Below are 18149 nucleotides of genomic sequence, written 5' to 3'. Positions count from 1 at the left end.
TCGGTTTAGTTTGACCTTCTGCAGTAAAGTTGTACAGCAGCAGCTGACTGATCTTATATCTGTGTAGGGTCTGTATGGTGGTTTTTGACCCGTAGATATTTGGTGTCAAATATCGAATATATACTGTTTATTAAATAGTAATAAACAGTATATTTAGTGATAATATGTATAAATAATATTTAGAGTAACAACAATAATATTCTAATAAAGGTTCGCTCGTCGGCAAATCTGATTGGTCAGTCCGGTTTGTGACGTGTGCACTTCCGCTCTCCTTGCAGCGGGTTAGAAGGCGCCGGTGCGGTGCTCACGTTCTCTACGAGCGGCCGGTAGAGGAGGACGCCATTTTGCGACGTGTTTAAAAGTAAGGATTTTTTTTCTCAACATATTTGTTTTCTGCTACTTCTGCTTGTGAAACGTTGTTTATTACCTGTACTTATTCGTCTGGTCGCGATTCCTCGTGTTTTTAACAATAATTTCTACCTATTGGAGGCCCTCTATTCTGAGCGACCAGGCTAACACAGAAGAGCCGCTAAGCTAACGTGACACTGTGTCATTGAAAACTTTAATGTGCCAAATAAGCCATTTAGCGGGCAAGTTATGTTTTTTTATTGTTATCATATTTGTTCCAGTTTAACCAGTGATTTTATTTTTTTATTTTTTTCCCAGCTCCCAACAACATGTATCCCAGCACGCTGCTACACCTCGCCCGGGCGAATCCTTTCAGCGCCCCGTTGTTCACGCTGCAGAAAACGGACGAGCCCTCGCGACCAGCCGCTAAAGGACAGACCCGCAGGTTGGCAGCAGCTGCAGTGGACGGTGGGTCACCAGACATGTCCAGATTTCTTTTTCTTCACCGATAATTCAGTGCTTTTCTTTGATTTTTCTCAAATACTGCTGCTTGTAGCAGTACCACTCTTGGCCATTCATTGTCGGCTTTATCTAGTTATTGCATCATTATGAACAAATAAGTACGAATTCCTCCTCCCGTTATGTTTGTTTTAACTAACTCTGTTTATAAATGTTGTATTGTTGTGTCCATGAACGTCCCTGTCTCTCTGGAGGTCGGAAATAAAAGGTCAGGATGTTAGCGTTAGCTTTCTGAATCGACAGCTAGCGTAGCCGTTAGCATGCTGTTTAGCCGATGGATGGATTGAGCAATATCTTATTTCCCCCCGTTTTCTTTCCTCACTAGTGCTTATAATGCGCTTATTATTCCGTTATGAAAGTGTTTCTGACTGCCTGTTTTTACTAGTAGTCCTGTCCAGGCTTGTTTGGAGGGCACTGAAGGACAAAGTTGGATCGACCTTGTGTAGCCAAAAAAAAAAAAGTCTGGGGGAAAGTTCAATATTATCTATATTCGTTTACCGTTAACATTTTAATGACTTGCAGATAATAAATATGAGAGAATTAAAGTGGACAAGAATAAATCACGTTCACTTTACTGACCCGAGGCACATGACCACCGCGGATATTATACACTTTAACAACGCGTCTCCTCATTGGCTGCTTTCTCATCTATAATGTAGTTACTGGATTTTAGTTCTAACAGAAAATTAACACATTTCTTTCTGATTCTCTTTTTTTGATATTCGGTTTTGCATTGATGTAGTACTTTGAAATTGGAAGGAAAACGCATAAAATTTTTTAAAGTAAGTTTTGAAGTTAAAATTTGAAATGATTGCGCAAATGACTCGCTTTATAGCACACCAAAGTGTTATTATGCCCTTTGCCCTCCCTGTCATCCGTCCGTCTGTTGGGTCATTCAAAGCCCTTGGGTTATGTATCTGTTAGATTTGATATTAGATTTAATATCATATTCATGAAAGGAATTTATTTTTGCAAAGGTTGGAATAATAATAATACATGACGCCAATCATTAAAAATCAGCCTTTCGATACCTCACCATTCCACTAACACTCTTTCCCCCCGCCCAAAACATTTTGTGAAGTGATCAATGATTGTAATGCCATGTTTCTCTTCAGACGAAGAAAGCTGTGAGTTTGGCTCAAAAAAGTATTTCATCCTGTGTGGCTTCGGTGGGATTCTGAGTTGTGGCACCACACACACAGCTGTGGTGCCGCTCGACTTGGTTAAATGCAGAATTCAGGTCTGTTTTGGTGTGACTGCTGGAGTCGCGTGGCGTGTGTGGCCCCAGCACTTACCCAGCATGTTCCATATCGTGTTGTGATGCATGAGCATGTGTGTGTTGTGTTCTTCATATAACAGACTTGGGTGATAGCTGTGAGTTTGGTTCATCAAAATACTACGCACTCTGTGGCTTTGGGGGCATCTTGAGCTGCGGTATCACACACACAGCTGTAGTGCCCCTTGACTTGGTCAAATGCCGACTTCAGGTCTGTATTACTTTGAGAAACAAAAGTTAAGCTAGATGTAGATGTCATTATTTTAAACAGGGATGAATTGTAGATATTTTATTTGTATGAGCATTATATTTATAGAAAAATGTAATGAACAATTTACTCTGATTTGTGTGTTGTTCAAGCGAAGGTAACATTTGATAATTTTTCATGCACACTAATGGTGTGACTTATCACCTTTTAAAACCATTAAGTTAACAATAGATATAAAGAAAACCTAAATGTTTTGTATCATCACTTGAAATGCATGCAACTCCCATTTTCAACACGAACATGGTATGCACTCATCGTTCACAGAATGAATGTGACCTTTTATGTGTCTTAATGTGCACAATGAGCTGCACACTAATTAAACGTCTCATTTAGGTGGACCCCGAAAAGTACAAGAGCATCTTTAAAGGATTCTCAGTCACAATCAGGGAAGATGGCATGCGGGGTCTTGCTAAAGGATGGGCGCCCACTTTCATTGGATACTCCATGCAGGGTCTTTGCAAGTTTGGATTCTATGAGGTGTTCAAGATCATGTATGGTGATCTGCTTGGAGAGGTAAGTTCTTCTATAGGACAACCTCATTATAATGCCATGGTGTTCAGCCATATGGCAGATGTTATCACCAGTTTGTTGGTTTTTTTAGTTACCTAATTCTTAGTGCCTATAATACTTAACGTTGGCTTAATTGCCACAAAGTAGAAGTTTCTCTACCCTGAAATTATGTATATGATTTAGAAGGCCACAGTTTATTATTCCTTTATTTTTTTTGTGGAACAGGAAAATGCCTACATGTGGAGAACCTCTCTGTACCTCGCAGCCTCTGCAAGCGCAGAGTTCTTTGCTGATATAGCTCTGGCCCCTATGGAGGCGTGTAAAGTGCGCATCCAGACCCAGCCTGGCTATGCAAACACCCTGAGGGAGTGTGCCCCGAAGATGTACGCTGAGGAGGGTCTCTGGGCGTGAGTATCATCCTCCTTTATTTCCAAACAGATGTACGTTAGAATAAAATATACAAAATGTGAAACTCAACATGTTCTTTAGCCCAATTGCTGAACACGTTCCTTAGATCCACCTCTAGGGAATCCTTTGGCTCTGGTGCTGCTGCTCTCTTGAGTGTTGCAGCTCCAGGTTGGAGGCTCCCAGCAGCTTTTCTGGCTGTACAGTTGGAGGTGCTTGAGTCATTGGCGTGTGAGAGCAGTCTACCTGCTTCTTCAGCCAATTTGCTGCCCTGGCTCCCACCTTTGGGACTTCACCAGGGCAGACAAGCTGGAGAGCGGACAACTGAACCTTTTCCCATCAAATGAATTCCTTTGAGAAAAAGAAACATTGAAATAGAATCAACTGGAATCTAAAAACCCAGTTATCACTTTATAGATCGATAACAATATTATCTTAAGGCAATTTACTAATTTCCTTTTTTTAGCTACAAATTCTTTTTACACAGGTGTTGTGCTAAAGTTACTGTATTAACAGGCAGTTTAAATCGGTATTTTATTTTTTATAACCTTCACATGCATGGCAATTGTGAAATAAATTCACATATATACATATGTTCATTTTGGCAGATTCTACAAGGGTGTAGTTCCCCTGTGGATGAGGCAGATCCCCTACACTATGATGAAATTTGCCTGCTTTGAGCGCACAGTAGAATTGCTCTACAAGTTTGTGGTGCCCAAACCCCGCAGTGAGTGCAGCAAACCAGAGCAGCTTGTGGTCACCTTTGTGGCTGGTTACATTGGTAAGCTTGTCTCATCACAATCATGTTACACCTTTACATGGTCTAGGCTCATATTATTGTATTTTATCATTGAAGTTAAATAAACAGCTTATAAATCAGTTTAAATCTGTCAACACCACTGTTTTACATTTTTATGGGTTTGAGTAAATGTCAATTTAAATATTCACTGCTGTGGTTTTAATCTTCCTTTGTAGCCGGTGTTTTCTGTGCAATCGTGTCCCACCCTGCGGATTCTGTGGTGTCTGTGCTGAACAAGGAGAAGGGAAGCACAGCAACTCAAGTGCTAAAGAAGCTTGGGCCCATGGGTGAGTTCCTTGTATCTTGTGTATTAAGTTACACTTTTTAATAAATAAAAGGGTATTAAGTAATGTATGTTATTGAGAGGTCTGTCTAGGTGGCTACAAATGGGTATGGTAGCTCGACCAAACATTTTTATTCATAAATTATACAATACAGATTCTTGCTTTAATGTAATGGGGGAGTGGAGGGATGTTTTACATGGACAACACGCTCCTTAGATCCACCTCTGGGGTAGTCTTCCAACTTCTGAGTGTTGCAGCTCTAGGTTGGAGGCTCCCAGCAGCTTTTCTGGCTGTACAGTTGGAGGTGCTTGAGTCATTGGCGTGTGAGAGCAGTCTACCTGCTCCTTCAGCCCATTTGCTGCCCTGGCTCCCACCATGGGAACTTCACCAGGGCAGACAAGCTGGAGGGCGGACAAAAACGTTTAGCGTTACCAATGAATTGCTAGACTTTATTACTTGATTTGTCTGACCTGGCTCTCTTTTTCTTCTATAGGTGTATGGAAGGGTCTAGTGGCCCGTATCATTATGATTGGTACCTTGACAGCCCTGCAGTGGTTCATCTATGACTCTGTGAAAGTGTACTTCCGCCTGCCCCGCCCTCCTCCTCCTGAAATGCCAGAGTCTCTGAAGAAGAAGCTGGGTCTCACAGAGTAGAAAACTGCTTAATCCCCTGTCCATCATTTGCCCTCCTGTTTTCTATATTTAAGCTCCCACTGCTACACTGTTCCTCCCAGGCTGCAGTTGATCTCAGTCACCTGGACACTGAGATTTCCTCCATGTATAGAGGATTTCATTTAGATTATGATCTGAGTAAATTCCATCTGGTTTTAAACTGTTTGTCAGTAGTGTGATTTAAAAAGATGATCAAGAAGCTCTCATTCTTTTCAAATGTCATTTTTGCACACACTCTCCACAACTGAAAGAATATCTAATATCCAGTCCTTGTTTCCAAGGTATTACATGTTCACACTCTGACAAGAAGTACAGCAATGCATTATTTGGATATTCAGCTAAAAGGGATGAAATAAAGAATGTCCACATTAATTTTACATTGTCTTGAATTTCTTGAATTGTTTTTATGCGCTGTCATTTAAGTAATAGGCTAATAAGTCTTACTTTTTTATTTATTGAGAAATATAAAGGTTTTGTTCTTTTGCTTTGCTTTTTTTTCTTGTTAAATAGGAATATGGTTTTCAGTCCATTGTACTCTGATTCAAACATTTTTCTTTAGGCAGAAAAGGCTGATTGTGACCCAGGTGTAAATAAAATCTCTATGCAGCTCAAGAATACATGAATATGCATTTGGGGTTTTTAAAACGGCAGGCATGGCATGCAAATAATATTCAAAATTGACCTAGTTGGCCTTGGACTTAAAGATCAGACTTATTTTAAAGCATGGTGTTCTCATTTGATATAAAATTCGCATGAACCAAAATGTTGGCCTTCTGCTGTGATGTTCTAAAAACTTGATTTGCTTGTTGCATTAGTTTCCTCACCTATTTAACAATTTAAACCATTCTAAAATCTGATTTCGATGCAACAATTCGTATTTTTCTCAAATGTGCTAGGATAAATTTAGTATGATATTAATTTGATGTTCTTAAACAAGTAAAAAAAAATGTAACCAGGTGCCTTTGAATGCCTTATAATTAATGTCCATTTAAATTTACAGACCCCCAGATTTCTTTAATAAACTAATAAAAATATCAGACTAAGTATGTATGATATTGAATACGTTTTTTTCTGAACCAAATGTACTATATATATATATATATATATATATACAGTACAGACCAAAAGTTTGGACACACCTGCTCATTCAAAGTGTTTTCTTTATTTTCATGACTATGAAAATTGTAGATTCACACTGAAGGCATCAAAACTATGAATTAACACATGGAATTATATTCTAGGTTCTTCAAAGTAGGCATCAAGAGAATGCCAAGAGTGTGCAAAGCAGTAATCCAGGCAAAAGGTGGCTACTTTGAAGAACCTACAATATGACATATTTTCAGTTGTTTCACACTTTTTTGTTATGTATATAATTCCACTTGTTAATTCATAGTTTAGATGCCTTCAGTGTGTCATAGTCATGAAAATAAAGAAAACTCTTTGAATAAGAAGGTGTGTCCAAACGTTTGGTCTGTACTGTATATATATATATATATATATATATATATATATATATATATATATATAAATTAGATATCTTTAAGAACATTAATTATAGCCACAACTAGTAATTGTGGGTTGTGGTTTATAATACTTTTGGAAAATGTTGGCATGTCATGGATTTCATTCTAAGAATCATAGCTATAGATATGTAAAATATACTTAATATATAACAAATTTGTATTAATGAATATATTTTATTCTGCAGATCTCTACATTAAAAGTCAATGACCATTAACTGCAGTTGAGTTTTAAAATTCAGGTTGCGATTTCTGTTTTGTCAGCAAATTTATTATGACTTCTAATGGTTTATTATTACATGAATTAAATAAAGCTAATTCATTATTCAATCATGTGGTCTTTTCTTGATTAGTGGTTACAGCAGTTAATTTAGAACAGGATCTCAATGGAATAAAGTGCCATTGGATTACAGTAACAACATTAGCTGACTGCAGAAGAGCCTCAGTGTTTTATTACATAGTCCTCAGAAGAGGAGGCGTGGAGTCACTGAGACCCGGCCCTCTTCTCCTCTCCTCTCCTCTCTCTTTTTCTTTCCTCTTCTCTCCTCTCGCTCTGTTTCTGCTGCAGCTTTGAGGAAGTGTCGCACGGCGACGCCACTGCTCAAATACTGCAGTCACCTGCTCTCCTATCAGCTGTCCTGCCATGTTGATTTCATGGTGGTATTTGTACCTGGGAGCTCAAAGCATCTACAGGAAAGGCAAGTGTTCAGCTGATGTTTGTATCAAGCTGCAATGCAAATGGACGTTTTAGTGTGCGGAATTTGTGTACTGAAAGATGAGTGGATTTGTTTGTGTGTCTTCCATACTGTGGGTGTGTCATAGATGTGACCTTGATGTAAGGAGACTTGGAACAGATACTACGAGTGTTTCAGAGGACAAATATAAGCTCACTAATGAAAAACAATGTATTTATAGATGTACAGTAAACGACATGACTAATGGCTGTTGATTTAAATGTAAAATATTGAACTTAATAAAGGTTTACCTGTATTTTTGTTTGTGTAAATTGCATATAAAAGCTGAAAACTGCTGATAAGAATTCCTTTAAGCAGAAGGCGCACATTTAAGCATTTTAATGCTTTGCATTAAAAAACACTTACACCAATCAGCCATAATATTAAAACCACCTGCCTGATATTGTGAAGGTGAATTTGTGTCATCACAAACAGCTCTGACTCACCGATGCATTAAAGGTCCCACAAAACCGCTTACGATGTGCTGTGACCTCTAGCACATCCCACAGATGCTAGATCAGATTGAGATCTGGTGAATTCAGAGATCAGGTCAACAGCTTGAAACCTTTTATCATGTGACTCAAACCATACCAGATCGTTTGTTCAGAGGGGCAAGGCACAGTTTTCCGATGCTTTTTGGGTATATGTGGTTCGCAACAATGTTTAAGTAGTAGTATGTCTCAAGGTAACATCCACATAAATATCAGGACCTAAGGCTTGGCAGAGATCCACACTGCCTCCACCAACTACATCCTGGTGCTAATTCTTTCACAGGAAAGCAACAAACATCCACTCAGCCATCAGTATCATGTAAAGGAAAACATAATCCATCATAACAGGCCACTTTCTGCCAATGCTCCATGGTTCAGGCCATGTGCCAATTTTTAAGCACTCAGAGATGGCAAAAGTACACACATCCTTCATTCAAGTAGAAGTACAGATACTTATGTTTTAAAGAAGTCTGGTAAAAGTTGAAGTACTGACTACACTTTTTTACTCCAGTTAAAGTAAAGTAGTTTGGGCCAGAGCTCGAATTGAGGGGGGCTGTGGGGGATCCGGGACCTCCCCAAAAGGCATTAGGGACCCCCATGACAAGTAAAAAATAGACTTTGGGGTCCCTTATGGGGAGGTCCCGGATCCCCCCAGCCCCCTCAATTCGAGCTCTGCCCAAAACTACTTGACTTTTTACTTAAGTATTTAAAGATACTTAAGTAAAAAGTAGCCTTTACTGATACCTTTATTAGTGTCACGCTGGTAACTGGACCTCATATGATATTAAAATATCAATACAAAAGAATTTCATATTTTGCTATCTAATTAATCCCGGCTGAACACCCACCATACAGCAAAGATGATAATGATCAGGTGGTCAGGAATGTCTTTGTTCTCAGTCATGTTACATTGCAGACTCCCTCTGTCTCAACACCAGTGGTAGATTGAAAAAGCCACTCAATTACAAGAAATAGGTCGATGGGATAAAAACGGCACACAATGAAAAGAAAAAATATTGTTCATGTCACCAAATAGATTTAAACTAAAGTAATACCAGAAGATTCCACTTAAGCGCAGTAACAAAGTATTTGTACTTCATTACTTCCCACCTCTGTAGGAACTATTGTTGGTGGTCAGGGGTCACAATGGGCTCTAAAGGTAGCACCTGCAATGTTCTGTGTGTTCTACCACCATTCTAATACAATAGCCAGAATGAACCTTTTTTACTAGAGTGGGGCATCTGTGGGATTGGATAATACTTTGCTCCTCACACTGATGAGAGCCTGGAACCTTGACCACCATGACCATGGTCTTTGTTCGGACTGTTTTTGGTAGGTAATCATCAATGCATCCCAGAAACACCCTACAAGACCTGCTGTTTTGGAGATGAACTTACCCAGTCAACTAACCATCACAACTTTGCTTTATCAAAGTTGCTCTGCTTCCAACACATAAACTTTTAAAACTGACTGTTTACTTGCTGCCTAATATATTCCAGGTGCCACTTTACTGAGAACATTGTTTGTGGTTTTAATGTTATGGCTAATCAGTGTACATTTCAATAATAACGTTTAACATTAGTATTCTGAATAATGAATTATTTTACAGACTCCTGCATGTTTTCCTATATCAGCACTGATGTGTGTGATCTTTTTTTGCAGCACAAAACATGACATCAGTGCTGCAGAAGCTCATCACTCCCATGATCAATGGACCATTGGAGCCTCCCAGGAACAAGGTGACAGTGGTGGGAGTGGGCCAGGTGGGCATGGCATGTGCTGTCAGCATCCTTTTGCAGGTAAGACTTGTGGAAATCTCAACTGGTTCCACTACTTCTGTGATGCATAACATGGGGGAATTTTGATTTATGTTACAGTAGTAACATTTTTTTACATTTATTGTTACGTTCTTAAAGTTATTAGTTGGCTGTAGACAAAGGTTTGAGAACCCCTGATTTAGCAGCCACGCTTATCTACAATGACTTGCACAAAGCATAGCAACAGCGGATGATAAAATGACAAAGTGCAATCAATAAAACATACAACACACAACACTGTTGCAGAAACATTGTTTTCCACTGCTAAAGAAATTCCAAATAATTTTTAATGATAAATATTTAATTTTATTTATAGAAGATTAAATCAAAAGGCCTTTAGGAGCATGCCAATACATTTCTGCCCACATAGATTCAGCTTTACTGTGACCCTGATGAGGAAATGTGAAATCTGAAGATAAATGTCATTGATAAAATATGTTTTGAATTGCTGTAAAGGAGCTGGCTGATGAGCTGGCCCTGGTTGATGTGGTGGAAGACAAACTAAAGGGAGAGATGTTGGATCTGCAGCATGGAAGTCTCTTTTTCAAAACTCCTAAAATTGTCTCAGGAAAGGGTAAGAATTTTATAAATTAGTCGAATACAACATGGCTATAATAAACCACCTCTGTTGTCATAGGGAAAGTCCAGGTCAGGAGGGAATCCAGGGGATCCATCACTATCAATATCGAATTGATGGCCAATTTTATAAGAAATATTTAGTGTCTTTGGTAGAATTCAGTTAGAATGATGTGGCCATATTATGCATTTATATAACACAGATATTTGTGCATTGAAAAACAGTCTATCACATGATTTTGACACTTGCTCATTTTCCCACAGATTACTCAGTGACAGCAAACTCACGCATCGTGGTAGTCACAGCAGGTGTACGCCAGCAGGAGGGTGAAAGCAGGCTTAACTTGGTCCAGAGAAACGTCAATGTCTTCAAGCACATAATCCCACAAATAATCAAATACAGCCCCGACTGCATCCTCATTGTGGTTTCAAACCCAGGTACTCAAATACTTCGGATGAAGAGTTTATATGAAAATGAAATGCAAACCGTTTACATTTGTATGTATGGGTGTGTATGCAGTGGATATTTTGACTTATGTGACATGGAAGCTGAGCGGCCTACCCAAACACCGCGTCATCGGCAGTGGCACTAATTTGGATTCAGCACGTTTTCGGTACCTAATGGCGGAACAACTGGGAGTCCACTCTAGCAGCTTTAATGGCTGGATCCTAGGAGAACACGGTGACTCCAGTGGTAAGCCAGCAGACAGAATCGCTGCACGTTTTTGAAAATTAGTCCTTTTTTTTTAGCTGTTTCAACATCCACAAATGCTTTACTATCAGACAGTAGTATACAGTGCCCTCCACAATTATTGGCACCCCTGTTTAAGATGTGGTCGTGGACTTCTAAAAATTCTCCTTTTTTTTAAAACAACATAGAACCCAAATGCAAAAAAAGAGAAAAATCCAACCTTTTATTTAAGTACATTACTTTGGTGGTAAAAAAAATCACACATTTAGAAAAAAAAAAAACTTGAAATCATGTGCCACAATTATTGGCACCCTGATGTTAATACTTTGTACAACCTCCTTTTGCCAACAAGACAGCACTTAATCTCCTCCTATAACATTTCCCAAGATTGGAGAACACAGAGAGAGGGATTTTTGACCATTCTTCTTTGCACAATCTTTCTAGATCATCCAGTGTCCTGGGTCCTCTCTTATGCACTCTTCTCTTTAGCCCCACAGGTTTTCGATTGGGTTGAGGTCTGGGGACTGAGATGGCCATGGGAGGACCTTGAGTTTGTGACTGCTGAACCACTTTTGTGTAGATTTTGCCACATGTTTTGGATCATTATCCTGCTGAAAGACCCAATGACGACCCATCTTCAGCTTTCTGGCAGAGGCCATCAGGTTTTTATTTAAAATATCCTGGTACTTCAAAGCGTTCATAATGCCATGCACCCTAACAAGGTTCCCAGGGCCTTTGGAAGAGAAACAGGCCCACAGCATCACAGATCCTCCACCATACTTCACGGTGGGCATGAGGTGCTTTTCGGCATACTCATCTTTTGTTTCGCCAGACCCACTTAGAGTGTTTGTTGCCAAAAGCTCAATCTTAGTCTCATCTGACCAAAGCACACGATCCCAGTTGAAGTCCCAGTACCGCTTAGCAAACTCCAGGCGTTTACGTTTGTGAGTGTTAGTGAGAAAAGGCTTTTTCCTTGCATGCCTCCCAAACAGCTTGTTGGCATGTAGAGGCGTCTGATGGTTGTTTTGGAGACTCTGTGACCCCAAGATGCCACTCTTTGATGCAATTCTGTGACGGTGAGCTTGGGAAATATTTTTACTTCTCTTACCATCCTCCTCACTGTGCGTTGTGGCAAGATAAACTTGGGACCTCTTCCAGCCTTGTTTGTCACTGTTCCAGTTGTTTTAAACTTCTTAATGATTCCTCTGACTGTAGATACCGGCAAGTTAAGGCGAGTGGCTATTTTCTTGTAGCCATTGCCTGACTTATGAAGGTCGACACACATCTGCCTTACTTGAATGGTGTGTTCTCTTGTCTTTGCCATGTTGACAAATGGGTAAGAGAATTAGGCCTCTGTGTCACGTCATATTTATACCCCAGGAAACAGGAAATCATGAATTACTAATTAAAAGTCCCTAGATACCCTGACCAACCTTAGCAACTACAGAAAAATATATATATATAAAAAAAAATAAAAAATTAAATTTTTCAGAGGAATCGTTAGGGGTGCCAATAATTGTGGGACACATGATTTCAAGGTTTTTTTTTTTTCTAAATGTATGATTTTTTTTTACCACCAAAGTTATGTACTTAAATAAAAGGTTGGATTTTTCTCTTTTTTTGCATTTGGGTTCTATGTTGTTTTAAAAAAAAAGGAGAATTTTTAGAAGTCCACGACCACATCTTAAACAGGGGTGCCAATAATTGTGGAGGGCACTGTATATGAGGTAGCACAATTCTTTGCTTTCTCTGTATTCACTCTGCACTCTCTCTGCAGACTCTGTCAGCATTTTATTTCTATTTTCTGCTTCCCAGTTCCTGTTTGGAGTGGTGCAAATGTAGCAGGTGTGAACCTCCAAAAATTTAACCCGGACATTGGCAAAGACAGTGACAGAGAGAACTGGAAAGAGACTCACAAGTTGGTGGTTGACAGGTTTGCTAATCACATATTTTAAAGTTTGTAATGATTGTGCCCAACACGGAAGCTGTAACGATACCCTGTGTATTTGTGCTGATTACCTGCAGTGCCTATGAGGTGATCAGACTGAAAGGCTACACTAACTGGGCTATTGGACTGAGTGTAGCAGATTTGACGGAGAGCCTCATTAAAAACCTGAACAGAGTTCATCCCATTTCTACAATGGTCAAGGTCAGTAGCTAACAAGAGAAATACAAGCAGTGCACTCGATAATCCAGAATTGTAATCAATTTGACTGGATGTTGGCAAATCAGAAATATTTTCAGTTTACACAAAAAAAAATCCTGAAATAAAATGTCAGTAATTCATAAATATATATTTCCATTGCTTAGGAGTTAGTTGTTGTTTTGTTCATGAACTCTTTTTCTACTCAAGCAAGGTTTTCCATACAAAATTGTCTTACCAGTTACCACACATAGGTTAAGTACATTTTAGGTATTTGTTGCCCTGGCAGTGTTTTCTTAGGGAGTGGTATGAATGAAAGATACACATCCCAGTTGGATTTCTTTGAGAGGAACTTCCCTGACAAAGAGAAATCACCACTGTGCAGGCTGCTAAAAAGGATCTGCATAACCAATAATAGTATATTTTCTTCTGAAGGAAAAATATTTAACTACCTACTATTAATAATTACTGTAGCTAGCACTTTCCTTTAAAGCTAGGATTGGACTATAATGCTTTTATGTTCACATGCTTTGTGTTTAATATAAAATGATCCCGTGCCTTGAATGACTTGGGACAATCTTTTTCTTGCTGCCGGTTGAACCTGTACGGTCTTCCATTTTTCCAAGCAGCTGTGTTGTCTTGCCATCACGCTAACCCGTAACTTAAGCAGCCCAACTAATCGATAACGACATTCGTTGACAACTAATTTCATTATTGATTAGTTGTTGCAGCCGTACTGTAATAGTTACACTTATTTCCAGTTTCTTTATAACGGTCTTTAATGAGCATCAGTTTATTTCTGTTCCTGAGGTGATCTTACATCACAAGCTTCTCTGAGTAGATCTCTGTAAATGGTATATATTGCAGGCTTCTTTTCCTTTGACATTTCATTTAGTATCTTTAGTTGATAAAAGAATAATATATATATATGTACAGCCTGAACCCCAAGAAATATTTGAATAGTTTTAGAGTTTACACAATCCTAATAAAAGCAGCTCCGCTCTGATTTTGGCCCCACAGGGAATGTATGGGATCAATGATCAGGTGTTCTTGAGCCTGCCATGTGTGCTGAACAACAGAGGAGTGAGCAGCGTGGTCAACATGAACCTGACCCAGGACGAGGTGTCTCAGCTGCAGAAAAGCGCAGACACTCTGTGGAACATTCAGAAAGACCTAAAAGAGCTATAAGTCCTGCATACAAGAAACTTCTTAACAAGCTTTTTGAGCAAACATGTTGACTGACACAGCAACTTTAGATGGTTTGTTTAGAACACTAACATGATCAAATGCAGATGCTGGTCTAGATGCAGCTCTGATCTATGTGCAATCACCATGTAAAATGTATGAAACATAGAATGTGCACATTCGTACTTGATTGTTGCTAAAGTTTGGAAATAAAGACTCAAATAGCCAATACCTACAGACATTGAGAGTTTTATTAAATTGTTGCTGTCTCTGTGTAAAAAAATGTACATCGGTCTTATACATTATTTAAAATACGTATTTACATGTAGTATCATGTTTGTTTCACAAAAGCTACTAATTCCTGAGCCAGTAACATGATGAGAGTTTGTGGCTCATAAAGTGTGCCGTTCTTGCAACAGCTTCAATACAGCACAAAAAAAAAAAAAAAAAAAAAAAGTTGGCACCGGAACAAGATTTCAGATTTCCAGTAACACCTTCACACATGGACATCTTTCGATTCTGTAACAGCGGCAAGGAAAGCTAAGACTGAAATAGCAAAAATTCTGTTCCTCCACAGCAGCTCGTTCAGAAGCCAGGAAAAATTGGTACACCAATTAAAACACCCTCTGTTGGTTCAAGTCGGTGTTACCTCTCTGATGGAGGTATGTAGCAGAGAAAGTAGCAGAGCCCAATTTGGGCTGTGGATCAGTTCCCAGAAATAACAGCTTTCTATTGGTCAAATCGCTTTTATAAGGTGACCTTATGTGCCACGTAAACATACGGCCTTTTCTCAAACATGAGAAAGTCTCATTCCAGGCATTGACTGGTTGCCAAAAGGGCGTCAAGTTACAAACAAGATTGAAGAGTTTAAATAAGTGGTGACAACACAGAGGAAAAAAGATATATGCACTTTGTTTTTGTTATACCATGGCGTTGCTTTCACCGACTTTGTCCACCAACTAAAAAAAAACAAAAACCAAAGAAACAGTTATTACTGATCACAATTTATATAATTCATATAATCGTATAATGTCGGTGATCTTTTCAAAGGACAAATCAATCAAAGGAAATGATTCTCAAATGCATCAGATTTGACTTACTTTGATCAATTAACTGATCTCACTCGATTAGTGAGAGTCTTTAATATGCATTTTTATGTTTCTCTTAATTAAGCTAATCGGAATAATATTACAATTACTATTACATGAAATTATATTGGGATTTATTTTATTGGCCTGCTACACGTCACACCTGTCAGTATGTGAAGCCTGGAATGTAGTTTTGTTCTGCATGGGTGAATTTGAGCAAACTACAAAACAATCGTTGTACAGAGCAACTGGACACCTACAGTGGGAAATCACGGTTTAAGAAAAAGCAATCAGTTTCAAAAATTACTATAGACATCAGCACAGATCCTTTTGCTGATGGCATGCATGATCGCAAAATAATCGAGGCCTGGCACAACACTTGTTTATTTCCCACTGCTTTGGTGATTAACGTAAGAAGAAAACAAAACGAGCAACTGCAGTGTAGTCTGATCACACAAGATAGTGATACAGACATTTTCACCTCCTCTGTAGTAGATTAATAAGGGGCAATTTGTAAAGGAGTCTATACACCATAGAGACATTTCATCTCAAAATAATATTTTACTTAAGCTTTCAACTCAATCCATTGAAATTAAAACTGTATATAATCAAGAGTCTCCTTTGTATGTGGTCATTCTCTTGGTTTTATTGTTATATAGTTACAAGAAATAGTAATTTATTATTTTTTGGTAAAAGGTCAGTGTTGTAGGAACACTTGAGTTGTGAGTAAACTCACTGAGGATGGAAGGTTCTTACAGTATGATCACTTTAGGACTATGTGTAACACATTCATCTCGTCCCTCTACTCTTTATAACAAACGTACTTCTGAACCCCCAATGCATTAAACCCAGTGTTAATGTATAAACCATGATGTGCAGTATTTACCCCACTGATGCCAGGAAGATTAAGCAGTGACCCAAGAATGGGTATTCTTCTAATGAAGCCTACTGCCACCGGGAAGAAGCCCCTACAACATACAGACAGATGTGAGCTTTAAATAGCTAACAGCTGTCTCAGCCTTCATACAACTCACACATAATCCAAAAAGTTTTACAAAGTACGACATAAACAATGCGATTTAACAGGTGGCGTTATGTCCTCGCTGTCCTGTGAAAATACTGTCCCCCAGGAAATAATCAGCATTTTGGAAGAGCTAATTATAAAACACTTTTTTTTTTTTTTTTTATATATATATTCCATGATTTTCCTAGAAGGCAAATTAAACACTCATCTCCTACACATTATAGCACAAACACCAAAAAAAAAAGCATGCAGTAAAGCTCGAGTAAATCTTAACTAATATCGGAGTGTACCAAACTCACCTGAAAAGGAGGAAGAAGCCATAAATCTCCAACACCACGCCGATGATCGGCCATCCGATCAACACCACAAACACACCCCCCAGAAAGAATCCTGTAGCTTTCACTTTGTGTCGCTGGAAGAAGAATCTGAAAGTGCGCTCCAGGCCAATAACAAATGACAAGCCTGCAACAAACAAGATCTGAAAACACACACACAATTACTCAGCATTTATATGCTTGATAATTAAAGTATGGTATGAGTAGGTCTAATTAGTCATCTGTCACAGAGGTCATCACACTCACATTTCCGATGGCCAGCAGAGCTTTATCAAAGAACAGGATCATCCCAAAGAAAAGGAAAAACACACCAAAGCCTGTTAATCCCATCCCAATTTCTGTTCAAACAGAGAAAATCATCATTAGACAAACAGGAATGGAAAAACATGGATAATCGGTGCCACTTAGTTGAGGATGGTTCCCTTTTCAGTCTGGTTCCTCTCAAGGTTTCTTTACACCATCTCAGGGAGTTTTCCTTGCCACAGTCGCCTCACATTATCACATTATTAGTAATACATTTATAGACTTATTTATAAACTCAGAAATTCATATTTTATAACCACTCTGTTGAGTTGTTCTGGGACAATGTCCACTGTTAGACGTTCTATACAAATGAACTGAATTCAATTACATTCAGCCCTGAAGACAGACAGACAGACAGACAGACAGACAGACACACATATACATATATATACATGTACATATATATATATATATATATATATATATATATATATATATATATATATATATTACACACATGCATACATTTATACACACACACATATATATACATGCATACATTTACACACACACACACACACACACACACACACACACACACACACACACACACAGACGCTTCTGGTGAGATTAAATGTTACAGGTAAGTATTTAAATGAAGATCTCGGCTGTGTGAGAACACGAGTTCGGCTGCTTGATTCAGGCCACGCCATGATGTCTCTCATTCATTCAAACTATCGCAGCCTTGATATCTTCACCCATCCAATCACCAGCGCCCGCCCGGGTCATGATCTCTAATAATGAGATAAACTCAATCAAGGTTCACTCACTCTGCGAGTCGGTTAGGGAGATCATTTCTGCGCCTTATCAACTCGCTTCCGTGTAAGGCAGAAATCAAGGCGAAAAGCCGCACCGTTACAATTTTAGCGATCGCCACGTCTTCCGGAAACACGTAACTACGCAATACTCGGGAGCATTTAGAGAGCTGTGTCTGCGCTGCCGCTACGCAGTAAGTGTCAGTAATTAGTCCCCAAAAAACGATTTTAATTGTTATATTAGCAAATACTTTAGCCTTTACTTTTATCAATCACATCATCTCGATAATTTACCAAGTTAATTGCAATAAATTAAGCATTAGTTTTTAAAATCTAATGACATATTTTTCAACGTCTTCCTGGAACCCTGATCATGAGGTTGATCGTCATGAATACACCTCATAGA

General features: G+C 38.8%; 3 protein-coding genes and 2 non-coding genes across 6 annotated transcripts; 4 read left to right on the top strand and 1 right to left on the bottom strand.

Annotated features, from left to right (window-relative positions):
• Positions 1-220: 220 nt before the first annotated feature.
• On the top strand, positions 221-5458 carry slc25a3b (solute carrier family 25 member 3b). 2 transcript variants are annotated; one of them, XM_046860056.1, is made up of 8 exons: positions 221-361; positions 667-816; positions 2227-2354; positions 2745-2924; positions 3147-3328; positions 3935-4107; positions 4302-4412; positions 4903-5458. In XM_046860056.1, exons 2-8 carry the CDS (start codon positions 678-680, stop codon positions 5061-5063), a joined length of 1074 nt encoding a protein of 357 aa, XP_046716012.1. In that variant the 5' UTR covers positions 221-361; positions 667-677; the 3' UTR covers positions 5064-5458. The 2 variants fall into 2 exon arrangements, with proteins under 2 accessions (XP_046716012.1, XP_046716013.1); XM_046860057.1 differs by lacking the exon at positions 2227-2354 and adding an exon at positions 1983-2107.
• On the top strand, positions 3422-3651 carry LOC124393003. The gene has a single exon (XR_006927276.1). It is a non-coding gene; the product is annotated as a small nucleolar RNA SNORA53 (small nucleolar RNA).
• On the top strand, positions 4612-4826 carry LOC124393004. Its single transcript, XR_006927277.1, has one exon. It is a non-coding gene; the product is annotated as a small nucleolar RNA SNORA53 (small nucleolar RNA).
• A 1667-nt stretch (positions 5459-7125) lies between the features above and the next one.
• ldhbb (lactate dehydrogenase Bb) lies at positions 7126-14475 on the top strand. Its single transcript, XM_046858838.1, has 8 exons — positions 7126-7299; positions 9489-9625; positions 10100-10217; positions 10484-10657; positions 10740-10913; positions 12726-12843; positions 12936-13059; positions 14074-14475. Exons 1-8 carry the CDS (start codon positions 7245-7247, stop codon positions 14239-14241), a joined length of 1068 nt encoding a protein of 355 aa, XP_046714794.1. The 5' UTR covers positions 7126-7244; the 3' UTR covers positions 14242-14475.
• Positions 14472-17921, bottom strand: golt1bb (golgi transport 1Bb). The gene is made up of 5 exons (XM_046858840.1): positions 17759-17921; positions 16932-17023; positions 16650-16828; positions 16213-16294; positions 14472-15197 (listed from the first exon to the last, which is right to left on the bottom strand). The coding sequence occupies exons 1-5, from the start codon at positions 17781-17783 to the stop codon at positions 15159-15161; spliced, it is 417 nt and encodes a 138-aa protein (XP_046714796.1). The 5' UTR covers positions 17784-17921; the 3' UTR covers positions 14472-15158.
• Positions 17922-18149: the final 228 nt, after the last annotated feature.

The sequence above is a fragment of the Silurus meridionalis genome, chromosome 10 (assembly GCF_014805685.1).
Source record: "Silurus meridionalis isolate SWU-2019-XX chromosome 10, ASM1480568v1, whole genome shotgun sequence".
NCBI classification, from domain to species: domain Eukaryota; kingdom Metazoa; phylum Chordata; class Actinopteri; order Siluriformes; family Siluridae; genus Silurus; species Silurus meridionalis.
Note: the sequence above shows the minus strand (reverse complement) of the source record. Positions and strands in the feature narration are given on the sequence as shown.